This window comes from Crinia signifera, chromosome 1, assembly GCF_055691185.1.
Source record: "Crinia signifera chromosome 1, ASM5569118v1, whole genome shotgun sequence".
Classification (NCBI taxonomy): Eukaryota; Metazoa; Chordata; class Amphibia; order Anura; family Myobatrachidae; genus Crinia; species Crinia signifera.
In genome coordinates this window covers 201,930,430-201,945,431 of record NC_139217.1, presented here as the reverse complement: position 1 = coordinate 201,945,431, position 15,002 = coordinate 201,930,430, and the positions used below count along the sequence as shown (strand labels likewise).

General features: G+C 39.1%; 1 protein-coding gene across 2 annotated transcripts in view; it reads right to left on the bottom strand.

Moving 5' to 3' along the window:
* Nucleotides 1–6,854: 6,854 nt before the first annotated feature.
* Nucleotides 6,855–15,002, bottom strand: part of LOC146067386 (excitatory amino acid transporter 1-like) — a 67,919-nt gene continuing 59,771 nt past the window's right edge. For both annotated transcript variants that reach the window (XM_083179178.1, XM_083179179.1), the window contains 2 exons: nt 12,448–12,582; nt 6,855–11,193 (listed from right to left, as the gene is read on the bottom strand). In XM_083179178.1, coding sequence (XP_083035304.1) covers nt 10,995–11,193; nt 12,448–12,582 — 334 coding nt within the window. In that variant the 3' untranslated portion in view covers nt 6,855–10,994. The remainder of the gene's footprint in view (nt 11,194–12,447; nt 12,583–15,002) is intronic.

Genomic DNA, 15,002 nt, shown 5'->3' with positions numbered 1-15,002 from the left:
TGGTTTCTAGAACTTTCAGCAGAAAATATTCCCACCAGTTTATGAGCATCTGAAATTATGAATAAAATTGTTCATACCCTTTAGTTACTTCCCAGGCTTCAATGGGATTACTTTTAATGTATAAATGTTTTTAGATTTAGGTGCTACCTGAGAATTGTATACGTTTTTTTTTTCGTCAATAATTAACATATGGAAATACTACAATTCTTCAATATCTAAATAAAATGCTCTTATCTCATTAACCTGGATTGTACACACACAATGCATGTGCAATCCCAATAATGCCCATTTGGAAACCATGCTAACTGTTCTGGTCTTTGTTAAAAGTAGAAGAAAAATTGTGACCTTATTATATTTTCCTTGTAAAGTGACTATTGGATTATATTGGGTTTAATGTGTACATGTGTTTTCGTGTTTTATTTCTATTTGTGTTAAGTATACAATGTATTTGTATAATACAAATTACAATATTCATATTCCTCCAAGGGGTCTAATCTAAAGTCATATATTCTTATGACTTTATTTATATATATATATATACACACACACAATTGCGGTGTATCTCCTAGTATTATATCATGACAAAATCAGATACATTCTGAAATACATTTCCTTGTTTTCAGTGTTAATAATATTCGCAATGATTATGCACAGTCCGTTTCAGGATGAATAGTCTTTTATTTCAACAAAAACAGACGCGTTTCGTCTCTAAAACTTCATCAGGGGTAAAACTGGGGATGGTACAGAAGAAAAGAGGGGAACTTGTAAATTCATAGTACATTTCAAAATTTATAAAACATATTTGTTTGGTGTGATGTATTACATACCCAATCGGAATAATGTCTGAAGAGCCGGTCCTAATGAGAATCTTTGCTGATCATTATTCAATAATATAAAAACACCTCTAAAAATGGTGATAATGATAAAAATTTGTCAATAATGAAGGAAAAGGAGGGGAGGAGCTAGCAAAAAAGTTTGATGGAGTATATAATTTTGCTTACCATTAAAAGGATATTTTTGGGTATGATCCAGTTGGGAATAATTCTGGTTTATATTGGAAATGGATTTCTGAGGTGTTATATCGATCCGTGCAAATAAAAGAATTTCTGTACAAGAACAGAATAACAGTATGTTTTTGGGTACTTGTGTATTATCACGGCTCCCACGATTTCCATCTTATGGGATCTTATACAATTTAAAATTGTATACCATTGTATATGGCATACGATGAGATGAGATTTTAAATAGTATAAGCACACTAATGGGTGCTTTCAAGGTCAATTGGCCCCCCTATAAGATTTTTAATTGTATAAGCACCCTAATGGGTGCTTACAATGTTAAATGCACCCCCACGCCACCTCCACTATCAACGCCAACCCGAAGCGTGGCGAGCGCAGCGGTACGCGTCCTCCGACCTTTTCATACCCCCACTATCCATGTCGGCGTGGAGTTGATTTTATATAGTGTGGCGAGCGCACGCATAATACTTTACATGTATTACGCGTCCCCTCGCAGGGCTGCCACGCTTCGGGCTCGCTGTGCTCACCACACTATATAAAATCAACTCCACGCCGACATGGATAGTGGGGGTATGAAAAGGTCGGAGGACGCGTACCGCCGCCCCTCGCGGGCTCGCTGAGCTTGCCACGCTTCGGGTTGGCGTTGATAGTGGGGGTGGCGTGGCGTGGGGGTGCATTTAACATTGTAAGCACCCATTAGGGTGCTTATACAATAAAAAAATTAAATATAAATATATATATATATATATATATATATATATATATATATATATATATATGTACAGTGGTCGAAGTGGAAATTTTGAAGTGGGGGTATGGAAATGTAAAGAGTGAATATAGTGCGCACCTTCGGACACCCCCCTGTCCATCAACGTCCCCTGCCAGACTGCCCTGTTGTACAGGGGTATTACAAAAGCACAATATGCGCTGCTGAGTGATCAGAGAGCATCCTGAGGGGGGGAAAAAAGTTTTTTTTTTAATCTTCAGATTAAAGTGGCGGTATGGTATACCCCCGTATACCGCCCCACTTCGACCACTATATATATATATATATATATATATACAATGGTATACAATTTTAAATTGTATAAGATCAGGTCCCATCGCAGCACATCTCATCTCATTGCATACCATCTTAAGCCTTATGGTATGCAATGAGATGGGAGCCGTGATATTACACAAGTACCTGTTTTTGTTATGGTCTTTCTGCAGACTTTAGCAGATATGTCCATTTTTTATGGAATGATGTCTGAAATAGTGTCCTTTAAATATCTAGCCTTGGCATTTTAGTAATGAATATAGTCACTATAAAATCATGTTTAATGGGTCACATGTATTATCAAATTGATGACTGCGTTTAATCATGGGAAAATATTGAATTTGTCAGAAAGTTTATATTAAAATGCCAAGGCTAGATATTTAAAGGACATAGGGCTCTCAGACCAAAAGGAATATTTGGACTTTGTTATAAAACAAACTTATAGATTCAATTATTACATGCTAGAACAGTGAGCATACAGAAAATACTTAGTTCAGCTGCATTTTTTTTTCTTCTTTCCAATTTCTAGCAATTTAGGAGCAGGCCATGATACAGCAGATGTGTTTTACCACAATCTTTTTCCCAAGAAAATGAATCTAAGCGGGTTATCCGGTATTGTGGTCATGAATTGTTCTTAAATCATCAAAACCTTAAGTTGGTTACACACTAAGATTCTGTGTTTATCTGGTTGAAATATCTGCTAATGTATGGGAGTAAATGGGTCTTAAGACCACAATTCGTGTACTGCTTACCTTGCATGACTCCCTCTGCTTGCCATGCTTGGGGACAGGTGCAGTGCTCTACTACCATTGCGTTCGGCAGAATTCCTACATACTACCCACATGGACTAAAAAGTTTTAAAATTGTCATGGCAAAAACAATCATGTTACATTTTGAATGTACTCACCAATAGTGCAAGGGTGGCCAAACCACTCCTTAAGATCTACCAACTGTTCATGTCTTCCAGACCACCTAGCTGGTGCATGGGTGTAGTGATTACACACGATTTCAAACATGCTTCATTCATTCCTAACTGACCCTTTCTACAGATTTAGTCTTGGGCTACAGATTGCTTTTTAGTTTGTCCATTTTAATGGCTGCCGGATCCTAGTGGTTGGACAGGATGGTGAGATGACTGGATTGCAAGGAGAACACATACATTACAGTGTATGCGACACAGTATGGCTGTACCACACTGTGTTAAACTTTAAATCCGATGGGCACAGAGCATCGGGGGTGGTCTGGGTCCCTCATCGGTAGTGGCGGGGTGAGACAGCTGCAATTTTTTTTCAATTTCAAAATGGCTGTGGCCAGCCAATCGTGGCTGACCTCATCATCACTCCACCCCTTGATCTGGCTACATTAACAGTGTCCCTGGGTCAATAGAAAGCAAATTATTAAAATATTTGAAAAACTGGGGATTTTTTTATATATTTCCTTTACAGGGGCTATAGAGAGCAGCAGGCCTTTAATGCCCTACATGCTGGTACCTGTGGTTCTCCAAAGTACCAGCATGTGGGGCAGGCTTGCTGGGACCTGTAATCACAAGCTATCAACCCCACACCCACTGCCCAAGGGTGTGAGGATAGCTTTGATCTTCAGCCCAGGCCTGGGGTGCCCTGGAGGAGAGGGGGGACCCCTTTATTTGAGGAAGGGGCTCCTATTTCCCCAAGAACTCCTAGCCTGGGCTGACTAGTTAGGGTGGGTAATGTGTATATATATTTTATTTACATTTTTAATTTAGCGGATTAAGGAAACGTTTGTTCTATTTTCAAATCGGGAATATGGCATTTCGCAATGGGTTCATCTGATTTTGCCCATAGTTACACAAATAAAACCCTACATCCATAGTGTCGCACACGATATACAGTCATACATATATACATACTTATGCACACACATACAGTCAGATACTTGTACACACAATACCTGATTGGCGGTGTTAGTCCTGCCCAATAGGTGGTGCTAGGCACATCCTAATAAAATGTACTGCGCACGACTATGCATATAACTGTTGTATATTTTGGAGCAACCATGGATCTATTATAAATGCAGTCAGTGTTAATTCTAAATATTTAGCATTCACCATTAGTAAGGCATTCTCCTTAAGCAGGTTATACATATGCTGCTGGGCAAGTTTGTTTATTATAACCCCATAAATAAAATATAATACATATAAATGCAGAAAAACAAACTTCACAAAATTATTAATCTGTGGTGTGGTGAGCGCAGCAAGCTACCGAGCCCAAAGCATGGCGAGCGGATGCGCAATACATGTAAAGTAATACGTTTCCTCTCGCGGGGCTCGCCACGCTTCGGGCTTTGTAGCTCGCCACACTATCTAAAATAAACTTCATGCCGACATGGATAGTGGGGGTATGAAAAGGTCGGAGGACGCGTACCGCCGCACCTCGCACGCTCGCCACGCTTGGGGTTGGCGTTGATCCTGGGGGTGGCGTTGACAATGGGGGGGCATTTAACATTGTAAGGACCCATCAGGGTGGTTGTACAATAAAATATTGTATACCATCGCATTGTATGCCATTTTATGCAATATTTTATTGTACAATATTGCATCGCATCCCATAATTAGTATTATGGTATACGATGCAATGGAGAATAAAATAGGTGGCAAGTGCAGCAAGCTACTGTGCCCGCAGCATGGCGAGCACAGCGAGCCCGCAAGGGATTGCCCCCCCTCCCTTGCTGCGCTCGGCACACTAATTTATTCTCCCACTATGGGTGTCGTGGACACCCACAGAGGGAGAAAGTGTCGGGATTTTGAATGCCGGGATTATAACTGCATCCCCCTTACTCCAGGACGCTAACGTTCATAACATGGGCAAGAGGCTGGGATTACATCAAGTGGCTGCTTCTAGTAAAATCCGACACACATTTAACTACACCCTTCAACCCATCTATTGTTTCACCAGCATATAAGCGAGTAAGTTAGAGAATTTTCTGCATTCGCCTTGACTTAGTCATTCTACTCCCTTTTACTACTCAAGCCACTGAAACATAAGTATACTTCCTATGGGATTTTCTTTATCAAGGCAAAAGCAAATTGGGTTTAGCTCAATGGCTGAATCCCATTGCTCTCTTGGGAATTCCTTAGGTTTTTACCCTGCAGGCACATACTGTATGCCTGGGTGGGTGGGGGGTTAATATGGCTGCTTTACATGGGGGGGCTCGCTCACCGGGCAGTAGGGAGGGCTCGCTGCGCTGTGTGTTCCGTCCCGGTGCAGACATCTTCAGCGTACAGCCGGGCAGCATCTGAGGGCGAGCCAAGTTCTCAGCGCTGCCCAGCATTAACATGTGCCGCTCAATCCCGGCCGGCGCGCTGATCCAGGGGGGAAGGGAGGCTGCTCCCAACTACCGCTCCCCCAGTGGCGCTGCCCAACTACCGCTCCCCCAACTAGCGCTGCCTAGTAGTGGCGCCGGCCCTGCCTAGACTGCCCAAATCATATACTTTGCATACATACGTATCTCACTACACTTCATGTGTTAAGCATTCATGCTCATTGGCTGCTTTAATATTGCATGACTGATAATATTTCATTATAGTAACCATACACAATTCTACCACTAATGGCTAGAATTTATTTCTGCTACCTTTTGTACCAAGTGTCCCAAAAATCTGGATAGTAAGATCATTTGTGCAATGTCGTATTTAACCTCTGCTTGCTTTATAATAATCACCCTATTACAGTTTGCTTCATTACGGTCACATTTTTCACTTCTTCTTGCAAGTCTTTTGAATTTTACCAGATTCGCAGGTTTTAAGTGATCTCATAAACCCCTTTTTTTATATTTTCTTATCTATATGTTATGTTCTTTTTAATATATATATATATATATATATATATATATATATATATATATAATCATTATCATTATCGATGGAAAGAAAATCCAAATTAATGTCATATGTTTATTTTCTGCAAATGTCTGCACCATGCTTTCAGTCAGATCTAAACAGCCCATACACGCTGCTTTGTGGGCGTGCTGTACTAGCAAGGATCACATTGCATTGCATTGCATGTGCATCCGTTGTGCATGCAATGCGATGCAATGTGATGAAACCTAAGTACATTGCATCGCATTGCATGCACAACGGATGCACATGCAATGCAATGTGATCCGTGCTAGTACAGCACGGAAAGCACGCCCTCATAGCAGCATGTATGGGCTGCTTAACATTGAATTCCACATAAAGTATGGTCACACAGCACCACTAGAATGTTGTCATAATATCAACATTTACTTACGCTTTGGTCAGGAGGGAGGGTTATTCACTGACCCAGAATTGATAGGAAAATGACTGGAGGATCAGAATCTGCTCTGGAACTGCTCCAGTCCCATTAGGCAAGTCTGAATTTTTTCATATATATATTCTAACATTTTGACATTTCATCATTATATGCAGTACATGATGAATGTTAACATAACCATGCCAGCATTCCCATGTCAATGTTTTGACTGTCAACACATCATCCCAGACTTGAACCACTTAACTATGTATGCAAAATGAGTTCATATATGGAGCTCTGAAGAGTAAGGCTACAAAAAAGCCTAGCAGGTACAAAAATGAAGTACCAATATACATTGAAGTAAAACAAAAAACCAGATGTTAAATTTAGTAAGCAACGTTTTAAATACGCAATTTCATTTGTTTGGATTAGCATAAATTCCACTTGTGGTTCTTAATGAACATATTACCTATAGTCATGAAAGATAACACCTTATTAAATAAATTGATATACAATTGATAAAAAACTTTTATTTATCCAAAAACAATTATGTAGTTATCAGTAAAGTCTTCCAACAGAGAATGTTCTAGAGTATGTCACCATATAAAATGTATCTATAACCTTAATCCTATATGTTTACACATTTTATTTAAAGAAGTTCTGAAAAGTAACAATAAAGAAATGAGTGGTTCAAATTTATTTTTTATTTTTGTAAGGATTAAAACCAAAATGTTAAATAGTGTAAATTCAATGATTATCACATTCAATACACAAATCTACTCAATTAAAAAATAAATGAAATATAATTAAAAGCTAACCATAATCTCCCCACAAAAAAACCCATGGCAAAGTATGTTTTATTAACACTACACGAAACCAAGCAAACCCAATGTGACTTCTACTGCAGTTCAATAACATACACAGCCCATTACGAACATCAAAAGGACCTGATTCTTTATTGGGAGAATTAATATCACTGCTACAAGATGCATTTTCTAAGAGTTAAATTGTACGTGTTTTTTTTCTATTTTATTCAGAATTAATGGCACTCTAAATACTTGACCTATTTAGGAGCAACTCTTTGTTTTGTTCAGATCTAATTAATTTTTTAGTTTAATAACTAAGCTTTTTACGCTTTCATCCCCCTTTTATCCATACTGTATATAATTCCAAAATCTCAACTGTATGCTGTTTAATAAACAATAAGAAGCAACAAATTAGTTTTACCCTAACCATAAAAAATATGCATTTCTGTAATATTAATAAAAATAAAGTGAAAAACAAAAGTAATCATAAGTCATAGCACAATAAATATAAATGCAGATATTTAAAGACAGACATCCAGATCCCAGGTAGCAGCAATAACATGGCCAATAATTAATCTTAATAACAAAATAATTATACATTTATAAATCAGTAACAGTCACTATTTACAAGTAAATCCATGTTATTAATCCTGATGCATTTTAATAGTTATATTCAAAAATGTAATCCAGTCCTGGAGTTATTGTACCATATTTTAACTGGGTATCCAGTAATTTAGGACATTTGTTAATAGGGCTGGTCAATAAGTACTTTGTTTTTGAGGTTTTTTAAGCAGAAACCCTTCTAGCAGTTTGCATTTTTATAACAGTGAGATAAGCGTTTTCATGTTATTTTATGTACAGTTGAACTGCTCTAAATACTTAGGGTGCATACACACTGTACAATTTTTTTGACCAATTTGGTTGAAAGACATTTCCATTGAACCCAGTGTCCTGGACGAAAGATGTTGACAAAAGATATTGTCAACAAACAAACGATGAATGATGATGCGCATACCCGCCAGTTGTTCATCAAGATTGTTCGTCAACTGTGCATGCAGCTCAATTTGAATATCTTTCAAAAAGAGCCTATAAACTGTAGCTAGATCTTTCTTCTTTCGTCTGTCGTCAATATTTTTCGTCAACATCTTTAGTCCAGGACACTGGGTTCAATGGAAATGTCTTTCAACCAAATTGATCAAAAAAGTGTACAGTGTGTATGCACCCTAGATAGTTGTGTACCTTGCCAAAGGATTGTTTTATGACGTTAGGCAAGTCATTGGGTGAGATCTAACAATATTCAGCTGCTCAATTCATGGATGTCTTAACATTTATATAGCACAAGTCTATTCAATTGCAGATGCATACCATTCAGGATTGTGGTCTATGTAAGACTGCACTCTATTTTTGAACAAATGATATACACCCAATAGTCGTTATTGTATCTTCAGAATTCAATATTTCCAGAGCCAGTCTAAGGCATAGGTAGTTAAGGCAAATGCCTAGCAGCATCTGTGCAGCCTGAGCATCCAAGCATGGCTCCGCCAGCTCTAAATTTTCAAAAACTTGTGTGATGGTGGCTGTCCTCTGATGGGATGTACAGGTCAGCCTGAATCTTGCGTAGGGCTTCAAATTGGTCATGCCAACCTGGTTTTCTTCTTTATATCCTGCAGTGTGTCAGGCATACCAAGACAAGCAGATGGTTATGAAATAGTGTAGCCTGGCCAACCCACAGAGACCATGGCTAATGCAATACTAATTTCTTCCCACTCCATTATCCCAGCAAATGTGTAGGGGTAGGGGATTTGGCTCCTCAGCAGTAGCCTGTCATGATCCCAGTGACACAGAGTATACCAAAAACAAACATTAATCTGCAACAGAGTAAATTCCAGGAACCAGTGCAATACAAGTAAAAGGATTACACCATATTATGATGAGGTATGCATACCACAGTCTTTCTATTCCAGGTAAGCTTCATTACAAATATAATATTAGAGTATTCTCTACTTTGCTTGATGTATATTCAATATACCTACACATTTTGCAGTGCCTGGGCCATATTAAAGTCTTGGGTTAACTCTGATAGCTTAGTTTAATTAGATCGTAAAACAGTTTTTAAAAACCCTGGTACCAAATACTTGTTGCAACCAGCACCATGCTAAAAATATTAACTTAACTTTATTAACATAAAACTCTATTCATGACTAGTTATTTACAGGCAATGAAATTGCCTGCTCTGGCTTATATGAAATACTAATGTTAATTGCTTTGTATCTCATGTTGTCAGCTGACTAAACAACAGAAAGTAAGACTGTCTTATGCTCTGTCAAGTAAAGTTATGCTGTTCATACATCTACACCTACAATTCCCCATACATATGATCACCAGGCATCAAAGATTGGCAAATTGTCAAGAAATAGGGGAAATATAACAGGTTAGAAATCCCTGACTTGCTGATCACAACCAGCTTTTGGTTGGAATCTGAGAGTTCGGGAGACCTACTGTATCATGTTGGATTTTCTGAATCCCTGACACCAGTGCAGGAGTCGCGAAGTCCAGTCCCCGAGAACTACCAACAGTTCACGTTTCCCAGCTCACCTCACCTCACAGGTACACAGGTGCACTCATTACTGAATGACACATTTTAAAAGATCCACAGGCGGAGCTAATTATTTCACTTGTGATTCTGTGAGACATGCAAAATGTTAACTGTTGGCAGCTCTCGAGGACTGGAGTTGGCTACACCTGCACTAGTGAAACAGAGAATTGCCTTTATACAGGCTAGTTGTATGGGTCCCTTTAGGTCAGTAGTTCCCAACCCTGGTCCTCAAGTACCCCCAACAGTGCATGTGTTCCAGGTCACCCAGCAGGTGCACTCATTATTCAGACACATTTTAAAAGCTCCACAGGTGGAGCTAATTATGTCACTTGTGATTCTGTATGGAGACCTGGAAAATGTGCACTGATGGGGGTACATGAGGACCAGGGTTGGGAACCACTGCTTTAGGTAAATATTTTATTGGACATGAATATTAACAGCATTTAATGAAGCTTTTGACATTCTGTTTAGTATTTCTCATCATTATAGTAGTAATGTCATCTGTAGCAAGCATTTCTAAGAACATTAGTTAGAGGTCTTTGAAATGGCAAATTGAAGTTATTCTTCCTTTATGTACTTCGGCAACAGATCAGTCTGATCTTGTAGGTCATACAATTTTCAAAATTTTCCAGGTTTTCTTAAGTATGTATCTTTCTCAAAAGCATGTAACATCTATGGAATGGAATGGAATATGGAAGTGTTGGTGTCACCCGTAGAACATCTGAGAATCTAGTGCAAATAGGTGGAGTTCCTTTAAAAAGAAAAATACAAATATGGAAATGCCCAAAGAATGTCAGATATCTGATGAAGCTGCCATTACTTGAAAAACTGTCCTGTTCTTCAAAAAACTAAGTTATTTGAAAGAATCACCATACTCATTAAGAGAAGAAGCAGTAAGTTTGTCATACACAAAAGAAAATGTCCCGCTAAATGGGATTTCCAGCATTCCCATTCCGATTCAGAAGACTAGTAATACTTTCCATTGTAACTGCAGAATTGGCAAATGAGCATGCAGCCAGGACCCCAGCAATAAGAATGCTGCCAGGATTCCGATAACATCCCAGCAAATGAAGACAAGATATCCACTGTATTTGTCTAAAATATACCTCATCTCCTTTCTGGACATTAACGCAGGTTTCCTAGTTTGCTATGTGGTAGTGTCCTTTGTGTTGCTAAAGCATTAACATGGTGAGTGGGAAACTAACAAATTAAGCCACACGTTCCAAGAATCCAATTCACATATATGGGGAGAAGATGACACTGGGTGAAGGGCATGTATGCCACTCACATAGATGTCTCACTATTGGGCTGCTTCTGGATGTCATTTTCAGTACAGATTAGCCGATAGGGCTTTTCATCCTCTTCTAGAACAGAGTTTCCCAGCTCTGCATCCTGTTTATGAAGTTCATGTCTAGAAAGGTGCTCAACTATGCCAGCTCCTAAGGAATCCCCTAGGACATTAGTGGTTGTACGGAGACGGTCCCTAGAAGACACAGTAACAAAAATAAGAATAGTACAAACTACGGTACTCTTTACCTAGCACGGCGCCCACGATTTTGATCGTGGGCATCGCAGGTAAAAAAATCGCGGGCATCGCGGCCATTGAATGCACTAAAAATCGGGTGCGACGCGACCGACGTGATGCCCGCGATTTCCCATAGGGAACAATGTTAAATTTCTCAATTGACCCGATTTTACTGTTCAATGCCTCAATTGACACGATTTTTCCATAGGAAACAATGTTAAATGGCCCACAGAGGCCAAATAGCCACCCTGAAGTGTGAAACGGCCCCCACAATTGGTAACGCCACCCCACGATCAACGTCAACCCGAAGCGTGGCGAGCGCAGCGGTACGCGTCCTACGACCTTTTCATACCCCCACTATCCACGTCGGCGTGGAGTTGAGAATAGAATAGTGTGGCGAGCGTAGCGAGCCACCGAGCCCTGCGAGGGGACGCGGATACCTTCACAGGTAAACGCGTCCCTTCGCGGGCTTCACAGGTATCCGCGTCCCCTCGCCACGCTTCGGGCTCGGTGGCTCGCTGCGCTCGCCACACTATTCTATTCTCAACTCCACGCCGACGTGGATAGTGGGGGGTATGAAAAGGTCGTAGGACGCGTACCGCCGCCCCTCGCGGGCTCGCTGCGTTTGCCACGCTTCGGGTTCACGTTGATCGTGGGGTGGCGTTAACAATTGTGGGGGCCATTTCACACTTCAGGGTGGGTGTTTGGCCTCTGTGGGCCATTTAACATTGTTTCCTATGGAAAAATCGTGTCAATTGAGGCATTGAACAGTAAAATCGGGTCAATTGAGAAATTTAACATTGTTCCCTATGGGAAATCGCGGGCATCGCGTCGGTCGCGTCGCACCCGATTTTTTAGTGCATTCAATGCCCGCGATGACCACGATGGGCGCCGTGCTAGGTAAAGAGTACCCAAACTACAACAGGAAGATGAAGGTCATATTATAATAGTGTCACAACAATAACTATTTCTAAAAAAAAAAATAGATAAAAAAAAACACTTTTAAAACAAATTGGATTGGTACATTCAAAGTCAAGTATTTGCTATATATAACTATTATTTATTGTTATTTTGTGTGTTTTATTCTGCAATGCACTATTATTAGAACAACCATTCTAATGGTCTATGAAATGCTTCATCCTCAGTAACAATTTCTGGTATCAAGTCAGGTAACTGTCCTATATTTTGCTACCCCACTGTTTAGATACTTACAAGAACCAATCCACAGCGATAATGAGCGTTATATCCTCTGTGGGGAGCCCCACCGATGTCAACACTATAACCATGGTAACCAGCCCAGCCTGAGGAATGCCCGCTGCTCCAATGCTGGCAGCAGTTGCTGTGATACTGTGTGGAAAATAAAGATGAAATTTCATCTAACATCTTTAAATAACAAAGCAGAATAAGTAATACATCGTATAACCTAATGGAAAATGAAAATTAAGCACCTCGTCCAATCGGATTTATACTTCACACCTCCAACTACTTGTCCACATTTTATCCTTTAAATAGTCCTTAAAAGTTCACTATAGACTTAGTACAAGTGAAAAATGCACTGATCGCATTAAAACTGATGTGTACAATAACACTAGATTCATTGGTTTATATTACCAGTACAGTTTAATCAAACACAGGCAATGTAGGAAAAAAATGATGTTCTGCAGTGCTTTGTATTTCATTTGGCCAGATTATTTGATATATTTTAAGTTGGTTTGGCTAAGAATAATTTTGTGCCTCAGTGTTGGTACTTCAGTCCAGTAAATAACATATTTTTTCCTTTTTTTTTGTAATTCTAGAGTAAAAAAATGTATACAATAAAACATACACTTTTTTTTAGCAATAGCTGCCAATATCTGCAAATCAGCTTGAAAAACTACCCAGATTTAATTCTGCATCTTATAACATTTCTAATACACAGAGGTACAGTAGTAATGTTCATCAGTGTTGCAATGTGCATATGCCTGGCTACAGATGCCTGGGTGTTAGTCACACCTGCAATCACCCAATGAGTTTCCTATGGTTCATGGTTGATGCTGTTCTTCCATGCCCATGAACGTCGCACATGCAAATAGACATGGGTGAGATGACAATGACTGTAAATACCACATAATATAGTAAGTAGAGTTTAAACTTTAATTATATTGATTCAAAATGCCAGTTTAATAATTGACAATAAGTTAATAAACTATTTCCTTATGAAACCAAAAACTGCAACTGTATAAATAGGCCAGTTACATGTGTAAAGCCCTCTACTAATTATAGTTACATACACCATTTCTTGCTTGAGAGCCTCAAGTCAAGCTTAATTAAATTGGGCAATTTAATTAGCCTTAACTACCCTCTTATTAATATTGTTCTTGGGTTGCCACACCTTTCTTCCGACTATTAATAGATTATTTTCTGCATTACTAAAAACACATTTGATTCCAAGGAAAATGATACAAGATTTTCTTCCTTATTATGAGCTGTCCAAAATGGTACTCAAAGTAGTGATGTATTCTGTGGTACTTCTTGCACACATCTTTACATCAATATACTTTATAAGTGGGATTTGGAAGTTTATACTGTATGTGACGTTTTCCAGGTGTGCAGAAGCAGAGGACAGAGCAATCTTTGACCTTTGTGATAACTAAATAAGTTTACTGAGTTCTTTTCCCTTCATTGATTCTCTCAATGACAGTTTCTCATTCTCACCATGATTAAAAAGACATGGGCCAGAAAGCTCTCAGGACATATAATCTACATCTGATATCCCCTGCCAGTGGATTGCTACAATATAGAAACTAGATCTACTACGATAAAATAATTTAGATAGAAATTGGGCTGCAAGGTTGGTTTCAATTTCTGCCATGGTCCTAACTGTGCAGAATGTTTATATTCTTACATGCTTGCTTGGGTTTCCTTCCACAAAGCCCCAAAATATACTGGTAGATTATTTGGCTCCTGGCAAAAATGCCCTATTATTTGAACCTGTGGTAGGGAATATAGATTGTACTGATAGCTGTACTGGTGTAAATGTCCAAACATTCTAAAAAACATTATAGAAGTGTTCTATAAAACATTATATATGCATTATGTAAATGTTACAGATAAATGCATCCGAGGCAGCAGTGTTGGAAAAGACGCTAGTGGCTTACATTCTGACCAGTGCCCTGTGTGTGGAGTTTGTATGGTCTCCCTTTGCTCTGAATTACGTTTCTTCCTGCAATGAAATAAGGCCAGTGTTTCTAACTTCTATGCAGCTACTACGTTAGACCATTCAGTATGTATTTTTGGACTTTTTTAACTGTGAAGAACATATCTTTTTTATCAAGTCAACATGATGGCTTTCACTGTAAGTACTAGTTGCTTAAGCTTCCAGAATTCCAGCCACCTGCTTTTCATGTGAAGCGGGAAAGAGGGGCACAATGATGTGATTTGCTAAAATGATGTTATTGTAGCTCTTCACATTGCTACATAATGCAGCTAATTTCTGCATTTCATCAAGGCGGACAGACCGTGATTCCTAACAATAGCCCTGTCTCTCAATCAGAACCTCCCCAGATTTTCCAGAGAACAGATGGAGAGGTATGCTTTACCTTTATTTTAGCTACAGTGATTTGCATTAGCTTTTACATTTACAACTACAGAAAAATAAGGATTACTGATGCGGATGTTTGATACATTTATATTGGTACAATAGGCCTAATTTCAGACCTGATCGCATGTAATTGGGCAAAGCCATATGCACTGCAGGTGGGGCGATCAGGTCTGAATTCGGCCCAATA